The sequence below is a fragment of the Durio zibethinus genome, chromosome 26, assembly GCF_047325235.1.
Source record: "Durio zibethinus cultivar Kanyao isolate XHJ-2024 chromosome 26, ASM4732523v1, whole genome shotgun sequence".
Lineage (NCBI taxonomy): Eukaryota > Viridiplantae > Streptophyta > Magnoliopsida > Malvales > Malvaceae > Durio > Durio zibethinus.
Window position 1 is genome coordinate 3,428,422 of NC_143187.1, and position 22,562 is coordinate 3,450,983.

At 33.2% G+C, this 22,562-nt stretch overlaps 3 protein-coding genes, 1 long non-coding RNA gene and 1 other non-coding gene across 7 annotated transcripts; 2 read left to right on the forward strand and 3 right to left on the reverse strand.

The window, feature by feature from the left end:
• The first annotated feature begins 7,257 nt into the window (after positions 1–7,257).
• On the forward strand, positions 7,258–11,785 carry SULTR3;4 (sulfate transporter 3;4). The gene is made up of 13 exons (XM_022859197.2): positions 7,258–7,659; positions 8,191–8,239; positions 8,345–8,552; positions 8,828–8,999; positions 9,417–9,482; positions 9,571–9,684; positions 9,776–9,892; positions 10,145–10,271; positions 10,359–10,645; positions 10,787–10,977; positions 11,070–11,155; positions 11,289–11,365; positions 11,457–11,785. Exons 1-13 carry the CDS (start codon positions 7,297–7,299, stop codon positions 11,598–11,600), a joined length of 2,001 nt encoding a protein of 666 aa, XP_022714932.2. The 5' UTR covers positions 7,258–7,296; the 3' UTR covers positions 11,601–11,785.
• Positions 11,786–12,194: 409 nt separating this feature from the next.
• Positions 12,195–16,392, reverse strand: LOC149511149 (uncharacterized). Its single transcript, XR_016334295.1, has 2 exons — positions 16,272–16,392; positions 12,195–12,386 (listed from the first exon to the last, which is right to left on the reverse strand). It is a non-coding gene; the product is annotated as an uncharacterized LOC149511149 (long non-coding RNA).
• Positions 13,573–16,163, reverse strand: LOC111274507 (uncharacterized). Its single transcript, XM_022859195.2, is given in 3 exon segments — positions 13,573–13,810; positions 15,792–15,837; positions 15,840–16,163. Coding segments are annotated over 3 exon segments (459 nt in total). The 5' UTR covers positions 16,015–16,163.
• A 669-nt stretch (positions 16,393–17,061) lies between the features above and the next one.
• Positions 17,062–17,135, forward strand: TRNAR-UCG (transfer RNA arginine (anticodon UCG)). Its single transcript has one exon. It is a non-coding gene; the product is annotated as a tRNA-Arg (tRNA).
• A 515-nt stretch (positions 17,136–17,650) lies between these two features.
• MFP1 (MAR binding filament-like protein 1) lies at positions 17,651–22,562 on the reverse strand. 3 transcript variants are annotated; one of them, XM_089755605.1, is made up of 5 exons: positions 22,191–22,562; positions 20,723–20,801; positions 20,200–20,256; positions 19,950–20,087; positions 17,651–19,522 (listed from the first exon to the last, which is right to left on the reverse strand). In XM_089755605.1, exons 1-5 carry the CDS (start codon positions 22,463–22,465, stop codon positions 17,813–17,815), a joined length of 2,259 nt encoding a protein of 752 aa, XP_089611731.1. In that variant the 5' UTR covers positions 22,466–22,562; the 3' UTR covers positions 17,651–17,812. The 3 variants fall into 3 exon arrangements, with proteins under 3 accessions (XP_089611731.1, XP_089611730.1, XP_022714933.2); XM_089755604.1 differs by lacking the exon at positions 20,723–20,801 and adding an exon at positions 20,913–20,994 and having other exon boundaries at positions 20,200–20,287; positions 22,195–22,561; XM_022859198.2 differs by lacking the exon at positions 20,723–20,801 and having other exon boundaries at positions 20,200–20,282; positions 22,195–22,560.

Genomic DNA, 22,562 nt, shown 5'->3' on the forward strand with positions numbered 1-22,562 from the left:
GAGGTCTCATGATATTTACATCAATACTGTACGGAAGCAAAGTGCCAAAGTTGAGATTGGTCAAATAGAAACATAGGCATTTTTCATTTTCAACAGAATAAATCTATAGTTTTTCTTTGCTCCAAACAAAAAGAATATTTGGTTATTGGTTGGACCAAACAATTTTTGCATCTTTTCACTTCTTTTATTCCCTGCCAAATGTGACATTTGTTCCTAAAGCTTTCACAGATCACAAGGCAGTAAAAGCTACAGCTTTACAACTTCATTAGGCCAAATACTTTGCAAAGCCTTTGTTATGCTATTACTTTTTTTTTTTTTTTTGTATTTCCTGGACAGTAATCCTGTATATATGGACCAAATCCAGTAAATGGTAGACTGTTTTGAATATGCATAAACATACATACATACATACATACGTACGAGTAAGATGCAAGATCAGCAAAAGTCAAGTGTACGTCTGTCATGGTGAGAGACAGAGAGAGCAAAAGGGGTACAACAGATCTCTTTTTCTATGGATTAAACACCAGGTCATTCAACAATATATGGAAGTATACCCCTTGAACCATCATCATCATCATCACCAAGAACTTAATTAGCGTGAATCATTCTTCAACTAACTAAAAAGCACAATTTCATGAGTTCTTTGAAAAGGCAAAAAGTGGAAATTAATAAAATCAGTTTTTGTGATCAGAGCAATGAAACATAATGAACATCATGGTGGATGAATAAAACAATCGGAAAATGGAAGACAGTCCTGATTTTCTACCTCTTATGATCGATTTCTCAATGTTGTTAACAATCTTCATAGCAGTTAGGTAATCATGTTCAATCCCACACGTCCTGTCAAATGGTGAATTGGTATGTTTGAATGCTAAAATATTATTATAAGTTGTGATCATGCAAACAAGGCCAAATCCAAGTGGTAATAGCCTGTCAAATGGTGAGGGTTCATCCCTGAGTTGTGACTTGTCTCAAGAGTCTAGACCTATAACACCTATGGTTTAAATCAAAATCAAGGGTTTAATGCCTTCTCCACTAATGCTTGTTAATTAATGGTAATAAAATGTGAAGATTCATATCTAAATATCTCTATCAATCGCCTCAGTTGACTTGGATCAATTGGAGGCTAAAGTATTAGTAAACTACACACGAAAGAAAATTAGTCAATTGGGTATGATCATAGATCAGAAACTACTTTGTAAAAGTGATTTGCACAAAATTTGAATGGAATGGAATATACCAGGAATAAACCTGTCCACTCACAGTTCCTTCTCAATGTCCTCTATGAGCTACCCATCTTCATCCTGAACTAGAGTTGGACCCTAGTCAAGCACTACAATGTCAGGCATTGCTTGCCTGACAAGGACTGATATGCCCAGACACTCAGTCTCAAAGTTCCAAATTTACAAACCAGTGAAAGTGTGTTCTTTCAGGCACATAGCCACAAAGGAATCTTTTTGAAATTCCCATTCAACTTCCCCATAAATGGCATCCTGCAGAAAGCGTGTGGGCCTAGTATTTGTCTACTTATCTTTCAAATTTTTTTATTAATTATACTTTAGAGATACGTTTATGATTAAAACAAGTAAAATTGCAAACACTTCTCTATCCAACCTGGGATTCTTGTTTAGCCATGTAAGTTTCCTCCAGAACAGCTCGGTCTAAAAGCACGTGATGTGGGCAACTGTCAACCATTAGGTGGCTCTTAAATAGATTACCAGTGTCAGGAAGTTGAAACTTGGCATAGAATGTGGAGAGTACCACTTGCCTACATGGTTAATCCCTGTGGGAAAATCTGGTATGCTTTTATGTCCTGTTGATATAGTTCCATTTGAAACAACAGTTTATTAATTATTATGCTCAAAATGATTGAACAGAATTGGAACAGACGTGAACACTGTTGCAAATGGGAACTGAGGCTTTTTTTCTCACTTTAGTCTATCTAAAGGGCAATCTTCTCCGCAAAGACAAGCATAAACTATAACTGCTTATTTAAAAGTTGAAAAAAAAAAAAAAAGAATTCCTGCCACATACCTGAATTTATAGCATTTTAGCTGTTGAAATAATGACCCCAGAAACTGGTCTAAATTTGCTATAATAATCAGTCAGATTCCCAGTAATGGCACACCATTTCTGCCTTATCAAATCCTGCCAACACTGCCAAAGAATATTGTGCTTAATTCTGGTTCATCGGTTGTGGGAACAAATAAATTGCTTAACATATTGCTCTACCTTTACAATCCATTTATAGGTAGCAATCAACAGGCTTCTACATCTCGCCGCATATAGGTGAATTAGGTGTCTTTAGCTAGAAAAAAAGAATCTACTCGATCTTTGCATATATCCAACCAAAGTCAAAAAAAAAAAAAAATTCTTTTGCCTTGGAAATATTAGTGGCTCATGATATTATATTGTGGGAAGACAAATCACTGATCGTTCAATAAGGCGTGAACTTTTGACTGTCGGCGATTCTTGGCCTGAGGATCGAAACATGAATTTTGACAGGTTTCAACATTGATTCTAACTTTTTCTTCAGTGCTTTATAGTGTACAAAATATTATAAAATCATGGTGACCGTGAAAAAAGAACAAAAAAAAAAAAAAGTAACCCTTGAGAAATGCCATGAGGCAAATCCCAATAAAAACTAGCCGCCTGGATCAGATGGCCTCCTAATGATCATGAACTTGGACCTTTAACCATGGTTTTATAATTAATCAAACTTGTCTGCAGTCTGCTGTAAATTAAACAAGAGAAGTTGATCGACAGAAATCCAATGCAAGAATACTGAATATACTGTTTTTCTTTTTGATAGAAAGACCAAGTATGTTCTTTTGATAACTAAAGGGTGATTAAGTTGATTAGTAGTGAACCTATGACCATGTACCCTTGTCATACCTTATTTTTCTGATAAATATAACAAAGGCAATGCAAAAGTACATTATATCTTTGTTAATGGTAGGGCTACATCTAAATTGACTGTTGGTCAAAAGAAAGGCACCCCAAATTTTTTTTTTTTTTTATTTTCTTTCATGGAAGAAAGGTTCTCTAGTTAAAATCCACAACGCGATATTGTTTATAGGCTATATTTCAACCAAAATTCCTTCTCTTTGACCTCATCAGGGCCAGAGATATTGTTGTCTTCTTCGTTGTTTTCACATTACCCATGAGTGGAATCCACATTGACTCAATTACGATCCTCAGCTTCTGCATTCTCAACTATGTGGGGCTCAGCTTTATTTTAGGCTTTGTTTGGTAGGGTGAATGACCGGATATATAGAAAAAATGAAAAGCTAAAATTGAAGGAGCAAAAAAATTGAAAAGGCGGAAAATATATATTTATTTTTATTGGTGATAAAAAATTATAGAGGGTTGAAAAATAAAGAAAATGAAAAAAAATTATTTTACCATTATACCTTTTATAATTTAAGAAAAAAAATGTAAAATCTAAATAATGAGGGACAATCTTGTAGATATATAACACTTGACTTGCATGTCTTTCAATTTGCTCCCTTTCATGTCTTTCCAACTTGAAATGATTTATTTTGTGAAGAAAGATAGAAAATGATCACCTCTCGTAATTTTTTTCTTCTCAATTTTCTCTATTACCAAACACCAACGAAAATAATTTTCTTTTCACTTTTCCATCAACTGCCTTCCATTCTTCCGCTCTTTTATGATCTCATCAAGCAATGCCCTAGTGTGATGTGTTCCATACGTACACAACATTATCCTCCCAAAACTATTTGCAGCACTGATGAAGACATGAATAACAGGCAACACGACACATGCAATGAACCAAAGAAAAAAAATATTCATATTCGGTAACACTGAACAATCAAATTGGTTTTGATTCGATTTTCAATTAGGGTCGACTTTGGTCAAATTGGAACCAACCCGTTTGTAACCAGAAGTAAAACAAGCTGACGGGTTTCATTTTCCACTTTTTTTTTTTTAATGAAATGTGCAGATTGTTTTGCTTTCCTCTGATGTTTTAATTTCTTCTCTAGCAAAGCACTATAGTCAAATGCATACCGCTGCCAAGGTAAATACACATTGAATGTTAAGTTCAACAATAACTTTCATTTTCTTTTCCCCTTTTTTTAGTATATATACCTAAATATTACTCTTCACCTTTTGTACGTATAAGTAAAAAAAAAAAAAAAAACCCAAGCATTTGATTCTTGATAAATATAAATTTTTTGCATGTCCAAATAGATGCATTTGAAATTTAAAATTTAATTTAATTAATTTATATAATTATTCTTAAAAAATAAAATTCAATATGTTTAAAATTCAAATTTCAGGTACTGTAATTCATTTTTTTTTATTTTAAGATCGAAACTTTCTTTATAAAAAAAAAAATTTTAATTCAAATCCTTCATCTGTAATATAAAAAAAAATAAAAAAAAATAAAACAATGACAAAAGCCAAAACCAATCAAAACACATTTACATCTCCCAATCAATCGGCACCAAGACAGTCAAGCCCTGCGCTCATGCTCAAAAAGTTGCTCGCATGAAATGAAATAAAAAAGGGTATATCCAATTAATATCCCTCTTCAAACACCGTTCACAAAAAGAATTGAACTGCAGGGCGAAATAACTTTGTCGAGAATAAATGTTCAATCAAAAGTAGAGAAGGAAAAAGAAAGAATTAAAAAAAAGAGTAAAATAAAAACTATAGAATCTATCGCCGATTAGACTGTCTTGATTTAAAGAGCTCCCTCTTGTTTTTGAAGGGAAGCTGAAATTGGAATATTGACATATTCCTATTCCTCTACAAAGCCATTATTAACGAGAATAATTGACACATTAATCTAATTATTTAATTAATTCGATTAGGCCATGTTATAACTTCAATCAAGAAGCCAAAAATTATAATAATAGTAATAATATTGATGTAACACATACCAACTTCATGTAGCAATTAGTAATTTTTTAAAAATCTCATCTCCATTTCTTAATTTAATTCCAAAAAATATAACTTAGAATCTTAAATTTTAACCGTTGAGAATTTTTTTAAAGATTGATGCGCAAGAAATTTGGTAATGACTTGTATTTTATTTTTTTTCAGGTAGTCTCTGCCTCAAAATAGCTTCCCTTGGACCCTTTTGAAAGGATAGCTTTCACTTCAAGCAGCTAAATTTGGGAGGTAGATGACCCTTTCCAACTTTGCATTAGGTAATTCTTTGTTTCTGTCTGAAATTGAGAAAAAAAAAAATGAGCGGATTATAATGGGAATTAATGTCCAAAGAGATATATCAATAGAAAGATTTCAAACAATATTCCTTATTCCAAAGCAATTCGGAAAGTTACACTGTCTTTCTTTACACTTTTTTTTTTTTTTTTTTCAAGGCTTTAGGTAAACTTAGAATAAGATTAATGTCTATTTTTCACAATTCCCTAATAAAAATTTAATGATTTAAAAAAATTTATTACGAGATCTATTGTTAAAGTAATAATGTTTAATAAATAACTCATTTTCATTTTAAATTATTTTAATTTAATATTTATTAAAAATTAATATTTTAATTAATTAACAATTCTACTCGGTGTTAATGTTTTTATTATATACTCAATGCTTTTGCGTATTTCTTTTTTTTTTAACGTATTCTAATGTATTATTATATATTGTATAAGAATATACTTATAACATAAAACCATATATTAATATACGTATATATAAATTAATCATCTAAGTAATTCCTAATGAATAGAATTTTACCACGATAAAAAGTTATATTTAGTTCATGAATTTCACTTTCACGCAACAAAAGTTTCCTTGCGGACATTATTAGGTCATATATGCTTTTAATTAATAGGGTGTCTAATACAAATTAAACAAATTGGAAAACAGTTTTCAACATTGAGATCTCTCTCAATATTGTTAAAATATACTTTAAATAAATAATCTCCAGCTCATATAAATGAATAAATTTTTACACAAATCCTTCCTTTTTTGTCCAAATGGATGTGAAATTTGTTGACTAAACAGTTTTCCATATCAAGCAATTTAGCTAAGAAAAACCATCAATCAAGAGAACAAAGCCCTTTTTTTTTTTGCCTGGCAAAAAGAAACTTGTAGATGGTTGTGGATATAACAAGGGAACAAAATGCCAGAACTAGAATTTTTAGCTTTGCACTAAAATCTTTGATAAATACCCCAAGAAAAGCAAAGTTTTTAAGAGGGAGAAAACTTTAAGCAGCATTTTAGTAAAGAAAAAGGTTTTTTTTTTTTATTATTATGCTAATCCATTTGTATTATGATCATGTTAATCTATGCTGTAACTTGCATGGTCTCTTTTGTTTTACTCGGAATGTCTAAGCCAAATCCAAAACAATAATTCACGCCTAAATATTTTTTGCCAATGGCCCCAAGAATCATCCATGTTCTTCTCTCTTGCTGCTGTAAGATTAAACCCAAAAGCTATTTTAAATAAATCAAAATAAATAAATCATTCAATTATGAATTATAATTGATTAATTGTAACTAAATAATTGATATATTCAAAGAGTGTTCATTGTGGTTAATAAAATACTACTATTTTTTTTTATATAAAAAAATCATAATCTGAAATAAAAGAAGAAATTTTAAGTGGCAAAAGAATGACTACATTAACAATACTACTATTTCATATACTAAATTAGACGTGTAAATAAAATATTAGTATTCGTAAATTATTCGGATTTGATTCAAATAAAATTTAAATTCAATTTAATTATTATCGAATCAGACTTAAGCTCGAATAGCTTAACTTATTAATCGAATCAAGTTCGAGTATTTTTATATTCGACTCGAGTAGTTCGCGAGCCTAATCGAATTTTTATATTTTAATATATTTTGATTATTTTAATTGATAAAATATCTCGAACTCGAATTCGAGCATAAATAATCGAATTTTTATCGAATATAAGAATCGAATTTATTTGTATAAGTTAATCGAGCCTAATCAAACGAATTTAAATAATTCAATTTTTATCTTAAGTCAAACTCAAATTAAAAAAAAAATTCGATCGAATTTAAATCGTATTTTAAATATCAAATTTAAAATTAAATTTAAACTCAAATTTAATATTATATAAAATTGAATTCGATCGACTACGCCTTATACTAAACTATACTAAACTGTTAACTAATATCAAATTATCCCGAGTGCCCCGTACAAACAAAAACCAACAGCTGCCCAATAGCTACCATCTGACAGATACCCTTCCGTTTTCTCTTCTCTATAAATTCAAAGCCACTCTTAACTTTGCTCCTCACCAAAAAAAAAAAAAAAAAAAAAAAGGAAAAAACATGGGTGTAAACTCTAACAGGGTTGAAGATTTCAATAGCCACGGTGGAAGTACAACAACAACAACAACAACTCTGAAGATTTCAACAGAGATACCAATGCCAAAAGCAGAGGCAATGGAGATACACAACGTTTGCCTGCCATCAAAGAAAACCACTTTCCAGAAGCTAAAACACAGGCTTTCTGAGATATTTTTCCCTGATGATCCTCTCCACAGGTTCAAGGACCAAACATGGTGTAAGAAACTGGTCTTGGGACTTCAGTTTTTGTTCCCAATATTCCAGTGGGGTCCTGAATATAATCTCACGCTGTTTAGGTCTGATATCATCTCTGGTGTCACCATTGCTAGCCTTGCAATCCCACAGGTAATCAATCATGAACACGAAAGCACAATACCATCTCTCTTTCTTTCTCTCTCTCTCTCTCTCATGGTTTTTATGGGTTTGGTCAACTAATGAAAATTAGTGGACAAGTTTCTGAATTTATTCCATTTTCTTATGGATCATTAGAGTGGCTCTTCTTTAAAAAGTTTATCAGTGAATAAGTGTGGCTTATCTGAACTGGAATTTTGTTTTATAGTTTTTAATAATAAAATTAATTTGTTTTTATTGTTGTCATTTTCTATATAAAAAAATTATGTTGGTTCTGAACTTAAATTATGTTGTCATTTTCAATAGTCATTCCTCACGTGAATTTAATTCAATGTCCTGTTGTGGTTGATATCACATGGTAATGATTTTTGGACATCAAACATGATATTTGCTTGGTCATTGGATTGAATAAATCATGTTTTGGATCAAATTAATATTCACTTTTTGTTTTTGTACAAATTCCTCATTTGAAAAAAAAAATCCTTATTATTTTATGTTAATCGATTTTGTTTTGTTGGACTGCAGGGAATCAGTTACGCAAAACTTGCAAGTTTGCCACCTATTGTTGGACTATGTTAGTATCAGAACCAAAACTGCTGTCTCGAAATTGAATTCAATAATGGATAAATGCAAATAAAATTAACTCTTATTAATATGAATTTTTCATTAATTCCTGCAGATTCAAGCTTTGTTCCCCCATTGATTTATTCTGTCCTTGGGAGTTCTAGACATCTTGCTGTTGGTCCAGTGTCCATTGCATCCTTAGTCATGGGCACAATGCTAAGTGAAAGTATTTCCCCTGTTGAAGAACCTATTCTCTACCTTAAATTAGCTTTCACTGCTACCTTCTTTGCTGGTTTATTTCAGGCATCTTTGGGTCTCTTAAGGTATTTTTTATTGGTTTTTGCTCATTTTCCTTGAAGATTAGTTGGTGTTGACAACCTTAAGATTACTGAAAACAACTGTTGTCACAATGCTTATTGATTCTGTCTGCTATGCTTATTGATTCTGTCTTAATACCTTTTAAACATAGGTCTCTTAATACCTAAACTCTATGGATCATTTATAGAAAATCAGAAGAATTCCTGAACATATTGGACCATAGACAAAAGCCAGTTCATTATCTATTGTATTTTAATTGATTCTGGTTTATGATTTACAGGTTAGGCTTCATAATTGATTTTCTGTCCAAGGCAACTCTTGTTGGATTCATGGCTGGTGCAGCAGTCATTGTTTCATTACAGCAGCTAAAGGGGTTGCTTGGAATTGTTCATTTCACTGGCAAGATGCAATTCATTCCTGTTGTGACCTCTGTATTTGACCATAAAAAAGAGGTAAGTAGCTCATCAAGGGAAACCAATGTAAACTTTCGCTTTCTTTTTCTTCTTTTTTAAATAACTAGGTGCCAACATTTGTAGAAGAATGTAAACTATGCTAGTAATTAGCAGCATCTTGAAAGTGCTCTTCTTGCTTTTCGGCCAAGCATCTGGCAATTATTGTTAGAAATGCTTCTACAATCATTGCTTAAGATTAAGTTTTGACAATCTACCCCTTTGATTTAATCTAATAAACTCAATCACTGAATTAATTACCAGAATGCAGGTGCCTTTTATAGATATTGGATGCCTTCTGTTCATTTTATTTAGTTTAATTAATGCTTATATGCTTCATGTAGAAAGATGTATTCTACCTTTATAAAATTCTTTTCAAGAAAATGTTTCAATGGTAATATTGGTTAAATTCATCTGCAGTGGTCCTGGCAAACTATTGTAATGGGATTCAGCTTCCTGTTGTTTCTGTTGACGGCAAGGCATATTGTAAGTATCTCTATTTTACCAAACAAAATGATTAGTGTAGATTCTAGTTTACTTCTTTAAATTTTGATGCTTGAAAATGTTGATCCAGAGCATGAGGAAACCAAAGCTTTTCTGGGTATCAGCAGCCGCCCCATTAACATCAGTGTTTCTCTCAACGCTTTTAGTCTTCTGCATTAAATCCAAAGCTCATGGAATCCCAATTGTAAGAAGTGATACCATATTCTAAGTTTATGTAAAAGATCTTTTGAAAAATTCTCCCAAATCTAAGTTGTGTTTTTCCTTCTCTTTCACAGATTGGCCACTTGCAAAAGGGCTTGAATCCACCTTCATCGAACATGCTATACTTTAATGGCCAATATCTGGCTTTAGCTATCAGGACTGGCATTGTCACAGGGATCCTGTCCCTCACTGTAAGCTTTTCCTTAGCCAGCAATGCCATTGACATCTTATACAATAGCTGAAATCATTGTTATTAACGCACATTATTGGACAACATAGACGTGCGATTCCAAACCTTTTTATTGATGGCCTACCCTCCTATAAATGAATCAGAAAAATTATGTGGATTTGCATAACATTGCACCTCATTCTTGATATCTAATTTCCATATGATTTTATGTTTAGTCTTTTCTAATGTCCAAATGTTCGATAATGCTTTGTAGGAAGGGATTGCAGTGGGAAGGACATTTGCGTCTCTAAGGAACTACCAAGTTGATGGAAACAAAGAAATGATGGCTATTGGTCTCATGAACGTGGCTGGTTCTTGCACTTCATGTTATGTTACAACAGGTGACGAACCTTTCTCATTTGGCTTCATAAAACTTCCTGGAAAAGTGGTACTTAGTATCTAAAGCTATTCTCCTCGACGTGTTTCAGGATCATTTTCTCGATCTGCAGTAAATTACAATGCTGGAGCACAAACAGCAGTCTCTAACATAGTATTAGCTACAGCTGTGCTTGTGACCCTGCTGTTTCTCATGCCACTATTTTACTACACCCCTAATGTCATCTTAGCAGCCATCATCATAACAGCAGTGATAGGACTTATTGATTATCAGGCGGCATACAAATTGTGGAAAGTTGACAAACTCGATTTCTTGGCTTGTATTTGTTCCTTCTTTGGGGTTCTTTTCATTTCTGTTCCCCTAGGACTTGCCATTGCAGTAAGCATTTAACTTCCTAGTGATTGCTTTTCACTTCCTCTTCTTCTAGTATTGTATTGTTAAAAGCATCGATATAAAATAGAAGCAATGAAATTCGACAATTTTTCTCTGTGGATCTAATGACTTGGCCTGAATGTGCAGGTTGGAGTTTCTGTATTCAAGATTCTCTTGCATGTCACCAGGCCAAACACTGTGGTCTTGGGGAATATTCCCAGAACACAGATATACCAAAGCCTCAACAGATACAGAGAAGCTTCAAGGGTCCCTTCATTTCTCATACTGGCCATCGAATCCCCTATCTACTTTGCGAATGCAACTTATCTACAAGAAAGGTAACTCCACTAGTGACTCCTTTTCATCTTATCAGTCAAGCAGATTATAGAAGAGCATGTTGTTGAGCAATGAAGGAAATTCTTTGTTATAGGATACTAAGATGGATCAGAGAGGAGGAAGAATGGATTAAGGCAAACCATGAAAGCACTTTGAAATGTATAATTATTGACATGACTTGTAAGTTACTCCAAAAACTCTTTAATTATCATTTCAGGAAAAAAAAAAACCAGAAAAGGACTCTAGGTTGTGAAACATATTATTCCCAAGAATTTGCTACTGTATTTGACAAACAGTCTTGCAATTTTCTCAGCTGTCACAGCCATAGACACCAGTGGCATTGACATGGTATGTGAACTAAGAAAAATGTTGGAGAAAAGATCACTTCAGGTAATGGTTGTCACCCAATGAATTTCACTACATACATTCTTTATTAGCTAGAGGTTAACACTAGACTGATATGGTTTATCTTCCAATGTAGCTTGTGTTGGTAAACCCTGTGGGAAGTGTAATGGAGAAATTGCATCACTCCAAAATCTTAGAGTCCTTTGGAATGAATTCATTCTATCTCACAGTTGGGGAAGCTGTGGGAGACATCTCAGCTTCATGGAAACCTCAGCCATGATTTTGCAGAGAATTTTAGGGAGACAACAAAAATCAAGAGAGGACTAACACCTTTAGACCTTAATTTGGCAGTCTTGGAAGAGTTGTAGCATAGGAGAGGACATTGCTCTTACTTTTCATTTTTGCGAGAAACCCAAATCCATGAAACATTGTGTTTTGGTTTAATGGAGAAATGAAAGTTATGTTCTTCAAAAAGAGTTTTTTGAAGCCTTCTTACATTCCACCAAATTAACCAAGTTGATGCCTCTTGGTTTTCCAAATTTATCTTCTAATTTCATATGAATGTATGAAATTAAATAAACTTTCATGTTAATAAGTCAATTTATTTTTGGATTTTCACCAGATCAAAATTTAGGCAGTTGGTCATGATCTTAAGTTGCAAGACATGATCGACATGGATCTCAAGTTTGAATTACTCCCTGAAGGTCAGAAATTGACATGGTTGGGAAACGCAGGTCAGATAACTCAGCGGTCAGTAGTCAGTAGTGTATGCTCAAATTTTTAGATTAACCCCAAATTTCTCAAATCATATGCAGACCTAAAAACTCAACCGAACAATTGTATTAAAGAATGAAAAACTAATCAACCATGCAGATAGAATCTGAAAACAGTGAGTGTATTAACAGTTCTCAAAGTCACATGTAGTTGTACCTTTAGATTGCCCTTGCACAAATGTATACATAGCCTCATGCACCCCAGCTTCAATTCACTGGAGCACCATTATCCCAAACTTTTATGGTAGCTCTCTATCATCTTCAGAAGCACTTCTATATTGTCTCCAGAAGCACTGAAAATAGATTCCATAAACTAAAGTCAGTTTTTCCTCATTGCGGATAAGATTTGGTATCTAAAGAATTATATCCTTCAGCTCCTCCAAAGCAGTGAAAAACAAAGAATTTTAATGCCACAAGGAGTTTCTTCACGCCTGATTCTTTGTCAGTCAAACATCTGCATGAAATAGGTTCAAAATTCAGCCAATACTACGACAATTGAGAAAGAGTTGTAAACTGAAAAAGAAGAAAATGTAAATAATGTGGAATATTTCAACCCATAAAACTAGCAAGGTCGTCAGTCAATGAATACATGGTTCAATCACTTTTATATTTTCTTATTTAAATAACATGACAACTGGATATTCTTTTAATAATTATGGGTTGAAAATTTAAAGGATTTATTTTTTTGGGAAATGCTTCCAAGAATGTCACTGATTTAAACAGAAAAAAATTTCTCAACCAAAAATGCATGCTCTCAAAACACCTTTTAAGCAGTTGCAAGTTATAAAACTACTTTAGCAAGTGCAAGATTTCTCCGATAATTAAATCTAAATCCACAAAATTAACACATCTCCCAAAACAAACGGGAGCATTTCACCTACAATTCTTTTTACTACAATCCTATAATTATCCAATCATATTAAAGAATTATGTAGGTATCCACCAATTATAAGTGTGGGGTCCATATAAAATTTTGATAGATCCACATAATTCTGAATTGTGATTGGTTAATTGTACTATAATGATTGAAGTTGATATGCTCCCAAAACAAACATTGTATAGAAGGAAAAGAATAAGAGGAAAAAACTAGTGATGCAAGCCTATAACAGATCACTCAAGAAGGAAGTCACTGGGAAACTAGTGCTGCAACAGCCAACTGTCGTCCAAAAAGACAAATAACATGAATTAGCCCCAATCATTTCACGATGTTGATGTGGAAAATCATTGTACTCCCATTGAACATAAGACCAACAAATAAAGTGCACAATTAATTGTGCAGACCAACCATCAAAATATAAAGAATGACAGGACAATAAATAGCAATCCCACAATTTCAAGAAAGAATAAGTTGGAAAGCCAGCATGATAATACCACTGCAACCCATATCCCAAAAGAAAAGGACAGGCAACCGAATAATGAAAAAAATTATTTATTTCACATTACAATTATCTTAAGAAGTCAATCTAACATATACAGGAATTATTTCTTACTTGATTGGTATCGCATCATGGGAATCTCTCTCAGTTCCTGTCTAATGCATAAATATTCACTTAGCAAAGCCATCAATGCAACTCCAGTACCATTCACAACCCACCATGTTATTGAGGAAGGCCAACCTCCATATACGAGGCATATAAAAAGATGGATAATATAGAGGGTGGCTGAAAAATCTAAGCACTTCTTCGCCCTTTCAATCAAATAAAGCATGTAACCAGCTCTGTGTAGATCCAAACAAAACAAAAATGCACGTTAAAAAGAGCTAACGTTATATTTGGATAAATATTAATAAAGGAAAGGAAAGGAAAGGAAAGAAAAAGAAAAGAAAGTTTTTTAAAGGAAAGGAAAGGATACATGTAACCCTTGTTTGGATAATTAAAATTAATAAAAGAAAAGAAAGGAAAAGAATTCTAATAACCATTGTTTGGATAAAGAGTGAAAAAGAAAAGAAATAATTCATTATAATAATTTTTTCCAATTATAACCTTTCATTGCCTGTGATTTTAGAACATTCTTGGACCATGATATGTTTGCTATCTTGTCTGGCTTCACAATTGCTGTTATATCAATAGTTTTTAATCAAGTGAAACATAAAGATATTTTAAAAATATGCATTGATGAATTTTGAGCTAATCTAACATCTCATAAACCCAAAATATATATATATATATATTTATATTCAACCATTTATTAAAATCAAATCACCAAAAAATTAAAAAAAAATGTTAATTGGAAGATATATATGAAACTTGGAAAAAGAGATAGCTTGGAAAGAATTATAGGATGATTGTGATCTGCTTAAGTTTTTTTTTATTAGGGTTTTAGTATTAATAAAAAGATGGACATAATAGTCTTTTTATAAAAAAAAAAAAATTTCAACTTTCCTTTCCCTAGCATTTCCTCCAAATTGGGGTACTAAAAAATTGGGTTTACAAGGGAAATCAAAGGTTATTTGGTTTCCACCTCTTTCCCTTTCTTTAAATTAAATGTTATCCAAACAAGGGAAGGGGGATTTTGTTTCCTTTACTTTACTTTCCTTTCTTTCCTCTCCCCTCAATCCAAACACACTGTAAGTTTATTATTATTATTATTATCTCTTAAATTCTTAGTACATTTTACTTCCAAGTTTTTATGTACATGAACATATAAAATACCACCTAGGTTAAAACAAGGTAATATCTTCACAGAAACGGTATCTAGTTCTGGCCATTAATTCACAACTAAATAAACCTCCCTCATACAGAAGACCAACGGAATCAGCAAAATAACATGTACAATGATGTGGGCAGGCGGTAAATAACATTCAAGCTTAGCTACTAATATCCTAAAAAAGGTTCAAGATTCAATCTTCTTAAGTTTCAAAATTCATGTGCAAAGCTTTCTAAATCTTTTTTCTTTCTAGTATCAAAAAAGTATACATATCATGGAACAAATGATACAGACAAATGTCACAACTGTACAATGTAATCTATACATTAATCCAAGCCAATCCTCAGCTTATAATCAAGGATGAAACAAGAAAAATGGGATTTTTGTAGTTTAATCATAACTAAAAGTTGCTACAAGTATGAGTATCACAGCAAAGGGAAGATTTGTGAGGCAACAGAAGGAAACATACTGATTTTTAATAAATAGATTAGGCCATAGTTGAGCAAAATAAGAGCTAGTTTTAACGCTATCATGCTTTTATGAAAACAATTATTCACATTCAAGCAAAACTAATAATTAATACATCTTAAAAGCAGCTGATAGAAACAAACCATTTCTTCTATTGATGCATTCAAAAGTTCACGCAGATAAGAAGGGATATAAAAGAACAAAATGTTAGATGAACAATTTATGAATAGGCTTGGTTTGTGTTCATTTATACTTGTTTATTAAGTTTAACAAAGGATACAAACACCATATTTCAAGGCCAATTAATTAAGCAAATAGACCATGAACATAGCAAAACTCAATCATGTTCGGCGTTTACATTGTAAAAGTACAAAACTTTCCACGAACAATTCATGAATAGACTCAGTTTATTTTCGTTTATTTCATTCATTATGCTTAACAAACAATGGTGAATAACATTTTAGAGTGAACAGAAAATGAAGATCATGAACATAACAAGGTTTATATTTTGTTCGTTTACACATCGATAGATAGGCATACAAATGAAGAACAGTTATAAAACAAGATGGGAATTATATTCTCACCCTGCTATAGAACTGAGCAGAAACGAAGCAATGACACACCAGCCTGTAACGTAGAGGTAGTAACAGTAGCAAAGTCAAAGAAATAGACCAAGCTCATACGAGAAACACGAGTGCCGACAAGAAAAGACAAGAAGACTCCAAGTGTAAGGTAGTATAAACATTGAAGGCAAACAATTTGGGCTACAATAAGCCAAGGGTCCCATACCACCACACCATAGAACATGACTACAATTGAAATACCCCCGGATCAGCAAAAAGAACCCCAAAAGAATTTCCTTATATCCAAGCGTCAGATCATAAAAGAAAATCTAGTTCCCTTGCAGAATTTTCTTTCAAACCCAATTCTCAAAAAATTAAAAAGATCAAAGCAAAAACCATCGGTTGCCAATCTGGTGTTTCTCGAAGTTAAAGAAAAAGCCAGTTTTTGAAGAAATAAAATTCAATGCTAAAATTGACTTTGAGGTTCAATTTTCAGTGTACCTAAAGTTGAGACTTGGCGGACTCGGATCTGGTAAATCAGTAGTCCTGAAACAAACCCGAATCTGAAAGGCCCTTTTTTGGAGGGAATCAGAGAAAAAGAAAAAAGAAAGAAAGAATTCCCAATTCCAGCAAACTTAAATGAAATTGAGATTTTGATCCAAAAAAAAAGAAAAGAAAAGCCAAAACAGGTGAAGATTGAAAACTAAAACTTTCTTCTTTGGAGAGGGATTGAAGGTTTTATTTAGAAAAAAAAAAAAAGAGAAAAAATACTACAAAAATGACATGGATGTCGTTTTGAAGTTATAATTAGGAGTGTAATCAAATCGAACCGAATTAAATCGATATAGTGAAAAGTTTGAGTTCGATTCATAATTTGTGGTTTGGTATTCGACTCAAATTCGATTAAATTTTATTTTTCAACTTTGAACTTGATTTATATGTAGAAATAAGCTTTATTCGTATATTCGATAAAAGTTCAATTATTTATGCTCGAATTCGAACTCGAATTCGAAATATTTTATTAATTAAAATAATAAAAATATATTTAAATATAAAAACTCGATTAAGCTCGCGAGCTACTCAAATCGGATATAAGAATATTGAAATTTAGTTCGATCGATAAATTAAATTATTTGAGTTTGACTCAATAATAATCAAACTGAATTCAAATTTTTTTTTAATCGAATTTGATCAGGTTGAAAGTATTAATATATAATTTATACAAAATTTTAAACAATTCATTTTCATATGTTTCAGTCAACTATTGTAATTATCGACCGAAATGTCATATGACCGCATAGCGCAGTGGATTAGCGCGTTTGACTTCGGATCAAAAGGTCGTGGGTTCGACTCCCACTGTGGTCGAAATGTGAATTTCATAGCATTTTAATTTTGTGTTCATTAACTATTTACGTTGAACAATTTATTAATCTTTCTCGTTAATTGAACAACTAACAATCAAATGCCATTTACTATCACTGAACTTCATTAATTCTCGCCTACCCTCCTTATAATTTTTTATCCTCTAACATTGTTTTATGCTTCCAGAAAAAACTAGTATGAGTATCTGGCGAATTACGGGAAAAAAAAACCTAGGACAACTCTTGGATTACTTCCATTTTCCAGCAATCGATAGCAGCCCTTTCAATGACCTCAAAATGGCAGACAGCTATAGAGTTGACAAGGCTTACTCAACGGGAGTATATATATATATATATGATGAAACTATATCCTTGCTCAGATTGATTCAGGATCTAAAAAAGCTATGTTTTCTACTGTCAGTTTAATTGTTCTCTCAAGCAATTTTCATCCCAAGAGATGAATCTTAATTCCCAATGAACATGCAAAGCTTGATGTTTTCTTTGTTGTTGAAAAAAAAAGAGAGAAACTGCGTTAGTATTTCATCAGTATGAAGTAAATTCCTTAATCAGCATACCTCGGTGTCAGATTTATACGGTAACAATACAATGGTGTTGCGAAAAATTGTCAGAGCAACAATAAAAATCTAGGAGGAGTATTAGAACTCAGGATGGTTCACGGCCTCATCGTGCGCTACCTTTTCTCCTTCTGCTAGTTTTCCTTGCGCTGACACTGACATTAGTTTCAGTTTCACCTTTCTGTTGATGCTGATCATTTACAGGAACTTTGGATGAATTTATTTGACTCCTCAACCGTAATATTTCACCCTTAGCAGATGCCAATTCTTCCTCAAGTTTCTTCGCTCGCTTTTCCAAACTCTCCCTTTCCTTGCCAAGTGCCATGACAAGGTTATGAGCATCTTCCATGTTTTCTCGGGCTTTTTTGGATGCATTCTTGTGCTCTGTAAGTGTTTTATAGAGCACCATTTTCTCATCCTCAAGACTAGATATTGTAGCATTAGCCCTTTCAAGATCTCCAGAAAGTTTCAATATATTTCGATTCATCTCATCAAGTGACTTGGTAGCCTCTTCCAAGTCGGTTTCAAGTGATTTTCTAGCTTCCTTGTCCATCGCAATCTGCTTCTCCAAAGCCTGTAGTTCTTTGTGTAAAGAAGAAACAATCTTTTTCTCTTCTTTCAAATCATTGGCTGTGGCTTCTGCCTTTTTATAGGCATCTACCAATTCCCTCTGGAGGCTATCACAATTTTCTTTCGTAGAAGTCAGGTCATGAGAAAAAATCTGCAGCTCCTCCCTAGATTTCTTCAGAAGCTCCTTAGCAGTTGTGAGCTCACCGGCTAGAACTTCACCACTTTGTTTTGCCTCAACAAGACTACCCTGCAGTCTTAATTTAGCTTCATCAAACTCAGCCCTAACCCTTGAAACCTCAGACTCAAGCTCTTTACTATGATTTCTTGAGTGATTTAGTTGCTTGGACAGATCAGAAGCCTCACTTCTGGACTTCGCAAGAGTTTCCTCAGCAAGTAGGAGTTCTTCTTTCAGCTTCGTTACATTGTGCAATTCCACCTCCAGTGCTCTCTTCAGGTGTTCCCTTTCCTTGTTCAAATCAACAACAATTCCTTTATTTTCACTTACATCATTTAGAGCAAGCTCAAGTTTTTCCTTCAGCAGTTGAATTTCTTTTTCTCTTTCCCCCAAAAGCTTAATATCTGCCGCTGCCTTATTTACAGAAGACAGTTTCAGATCATTGTAATCCTCCTGAAGAGCACCAAGTTCCTGCTTAGAATTATCTCTTTCAACCATTAAAGAGCTTAACCTTGAATTTAATTCATCCACTGCAGAATTTTTGGATTCAAGCTCACTTTGACTTCTTAGTAATTCATCTTTCAATCCTTCAATCTCTGAATGTGCTTTCCCAAGTTCTTCCATGGTTTGCTTGTAGGTAGTGTTCAAGTTCTTGAACTCTGATTCTTTTTGAACAAGGGAAGAGCTGAGCTTTTGAATATTACCTCCCTTATCATTAAGTTCTGAACTGAGCAAGTTAATTTTTTCTTGCAGGACATCAACTGAATCAAGCTTTTCCTTCAGTTCTTGTTCAAGAGATCTTTTCTCTTCCCCAGCCTTTGAGAGGTTTCTTTGAAGACTGTCTATTTGAACTTTAAGCTTCTCAATTAACCTCTTCTCATTTTTCAGTTCCTGTCCTAAGCCTGTAATTGTATTGTTAGATGAATTTAGTCGATCCATTAAAGACAGCTGTTCTCCCTTTGCCTCTTTGAGTTGCTTGGTTCGTTCTTCCTGTTCATTTAGCAGCTTTGATTCAAAGTCTTTCTCCAATGACAAAATTGCAGCTTCCTTTTCTTGCAATTTGATCTTTATCTGCATGTTCCAATCAAAGCAAGATTTGTACATATTCCAATCAAAGCAAGATTTGTAAACTAGTCCAAAAAAGGGTATTTGGTAATGAAAGTCAAATAAAATAATTTAGCACTGCAAACATTACGTTAAGGTGAAAACACCAAAAGCATTCTTTGATCTCTGTTCTTTTGTTTTTTGTTTTTTCCTTTGTATTTTGGAAAGAAAGACTACTTGATAGGAGGTAGGGGAGTAGCACGGGAAGGGGGTTTGATGAGTGGGAGAAATAATAATATTGTTGAAAAGCATCTGATTATCCAAAAAGAGGGAACTGACTTTTTCTTAGTTGTATTCTTTCCATAACTTCTTTATCTTCTGAATGCTCAAAGCCATTTATGAACAATGAGCCTTGTGTAACAAAAATTGACTTTAAAGGTAAGTGATGACTTACTAATTCTAGGGTTTCATCAGCTGCTTTCTTCTCCTTCCAAACCAAAGCATAGAACGCACCAAGCACACCAGCACCAAATACTCCAAGACCATTCAAGAGGGATAGAAAGGGATTAGATGGTGAATCTCCCTGTGCTTCCTGTCCATGCAAGCTACCCATTAAGAATTTTTGAAACTTAGTCACAAAATCAAGAAGTAAACATAATGAAAGCAGATAGACTGGATGGGATCTTAAAGTAAGAGACTCAGACCTCTGTCTTTTGGTTTTCTTCTGGTTTGTTTAGATCAATTTCTGCTATTTGGTTTTCCTCTGGTTTGTTTACCTCATTTTCTTCTGAAATAAGATGAATAAATAGAATAGAAAATGAAGAAGGATAAGCAATTATTAAACCAACCCTATAAAAAGGACCTAAGAATAAGAACAGGGACAGGACCTTGGTAACAATAAAATATATGTAAACTTTAAACAAAATAGTAAGCAGATCTACTTTAAAAGAACAGGCATGAGCATAAGGAATTGTTTCGAATATGGTGTGGAAGAGTGATTTTGTTTCGAGTATGATGTGGAAGAGTGATAATTCTAGCCATTTACTTCAATAGTTACACATGCTTCACTTGAGATTAGACCTTGAGCCAACTAGTCCAGAAACTTTGACTGCATACCTGATTCATGCCAGGTACTTTATAGTAATACTAAAACCACTAAGCATTTTACTTAATTCTCGATCAGGCCATCTCTTACTACTTTGGTTCAATGCACTGTTGATCTATTACTAACCAAACAATCTTAACAGGGGTTGTTCCATTACCTTTAGGAGGAACGTTTCCTTTTTTTTCATGGAAGGAGATGGGGCTAATTAAATATTTAACTCAATTATATCATAGTAATAAAAGTTAAAACAGAAATTTTAACATTAAAAGTGCAAAAAGGAAAGAAATCAAAATAAAGGCAATTAGTGCCAGTGCTTTATCGCTAGCAACTGCCATTGGCAGCTCTCTTGTTCCTTCTTCTTCTCTACTTTTATTCTTTCTCTGCCTCTCTCTCCCTGCAATTTCACAAGCCTTAGCAATCTCTCTCTTGTCATGGAAGATTGATATATCTAACCCTCCATGAAATCAGTAAAAGTGGTACGCACATCTAGCACAAGCATCACCTCTATACTTGGAACCTTAAGGAGGCTTACCAAGTATAGATTACCAAAACCAAAGTACCTCAACCAAGTGTATTTGTTCTTTTTCCCCCAGAACCCATTTATATAAATTTAAAAAATACCAAACAGCATTACAATGTTAACAAAAAAAAAAAAAAACTACCTAGAGAAGAGAGACAGGGAGAGAGAAGAATAATGTCGTCACAACACAAGAAAGCATGACCAACAGAAAAAGTGCTGTAGCCAAAGGGTATAGAGAGAGAGAGAGAGAGAGAGAGAGAGAGAGAGAGAGAGAGAGAGAGAAGAAAGCAAAGTTTGTTAACTTGATTTTATATATCAAGATAGCTTCTTGTTGTTTAATTTTTATAAAAATCTTTCTCAATGATGCCACAACATCAGATGTCAAGTGTCTAAATCATATTAAGCCACACAGCTAAACTATGTCCCATACATTGGTTCTAAAGGCAATTCCAACGCTTCCCTTAGCAATTAGAATAATTGTTTAACTAACAGAAGTCCAATGGTGAGATAAAATCAATTTAGAGTATGATGTTAAAGTTAAGCGGCTTCATTGCCATCAGGCCAGTTAACTGCCACGTTTGAACCTCATGTTAAAAGTACACAACAGCCATCGGCAAAATCTTATTAGTTATTACAATTTCTTTAAGAAGACAATCTTGTTTATGAAAAAAGTTCCAAAAGGAATATTAGTACATAAATTATAGAAGAACACCACTCCTTTGAGCAAAAAATTAAATGTCCAGACTCTCAAATCTCAATGCATCCAATAGCTGTTAACAAGATGCAAGTAGAAGAAATGACTTTAAGGTTGATAATCAGGCAACTAACATTGATAATCTGACATGTATACCAAGTGAAAAACCATATAAAAAAAAAAAAAGGTTGCTTTTGTTATATAAGGTTATGGACAGCATAGGAAAAGACAAATTTGATTAGTAAATTGTATCAATTATATATATATATATATATATATATACTTGTAAGAAAAAATTAGTAGCAAATCCAATACTTTGATTAAAAAGATGAAACGTTGAAACAAAGAAAGAAAAAAGAAAATTAAAAAAAGGGACTTACTTAAGGAGGAGCCTTCAAGAGCTTTGGCTCTGAGTTGCAAGAAAGGAAGAATGGAAATACCCACAAGAAGAACCGCCCTCCTCTTGCTGGAAACGTCGTCGTTTGGGTCTTCATGGGTCAGAGCAGCCATTGGAGGCCTGATGCTTCTCCTTCTTCTCTTGGTTTCTGCATTTCTGATGTTAAAGAAAACGGATTGAGAAGAAGAAAACAGCACCTGAGAGTTGGGTAAGGGAGCTTGCAAATAGCAAGAGCACCCTAACAAGAAACCCATTTCTACTTTCTTTTCCTTTTTCTTTTTCTTTTTTTATTTGATTTTTCTTGATTCAGAGATTAAGCGCACTAAGAACGAAAAGAAAGTTAGATCCTTT

Bases quoted from the DNA above. Each gene is read 5' to 3' on its own strand.
- MFP1 (XM_089755604.1), bottom strand. From the start codon at position 22,465: ATGGGTTTCTTGTTAGGGTGCTCTTGCTATTTGCAAGCTCCCTTACCC. The intron at 20,995-22,194 runs GTAAGTCCCTTT...GTGAAATTGCAG, and splicing joins TCTTGAAGGCTCCTCCTTAA to GGAGAGAGAGGCAGAGAAAG. The intron at 20,288-20,912 runs ACTGGCACTAAT...TATTCATCTTAT, and splicing joins GCAGTTGCTAGCGATAAAGC to TTCAGAAGAAAATGAGGTAA.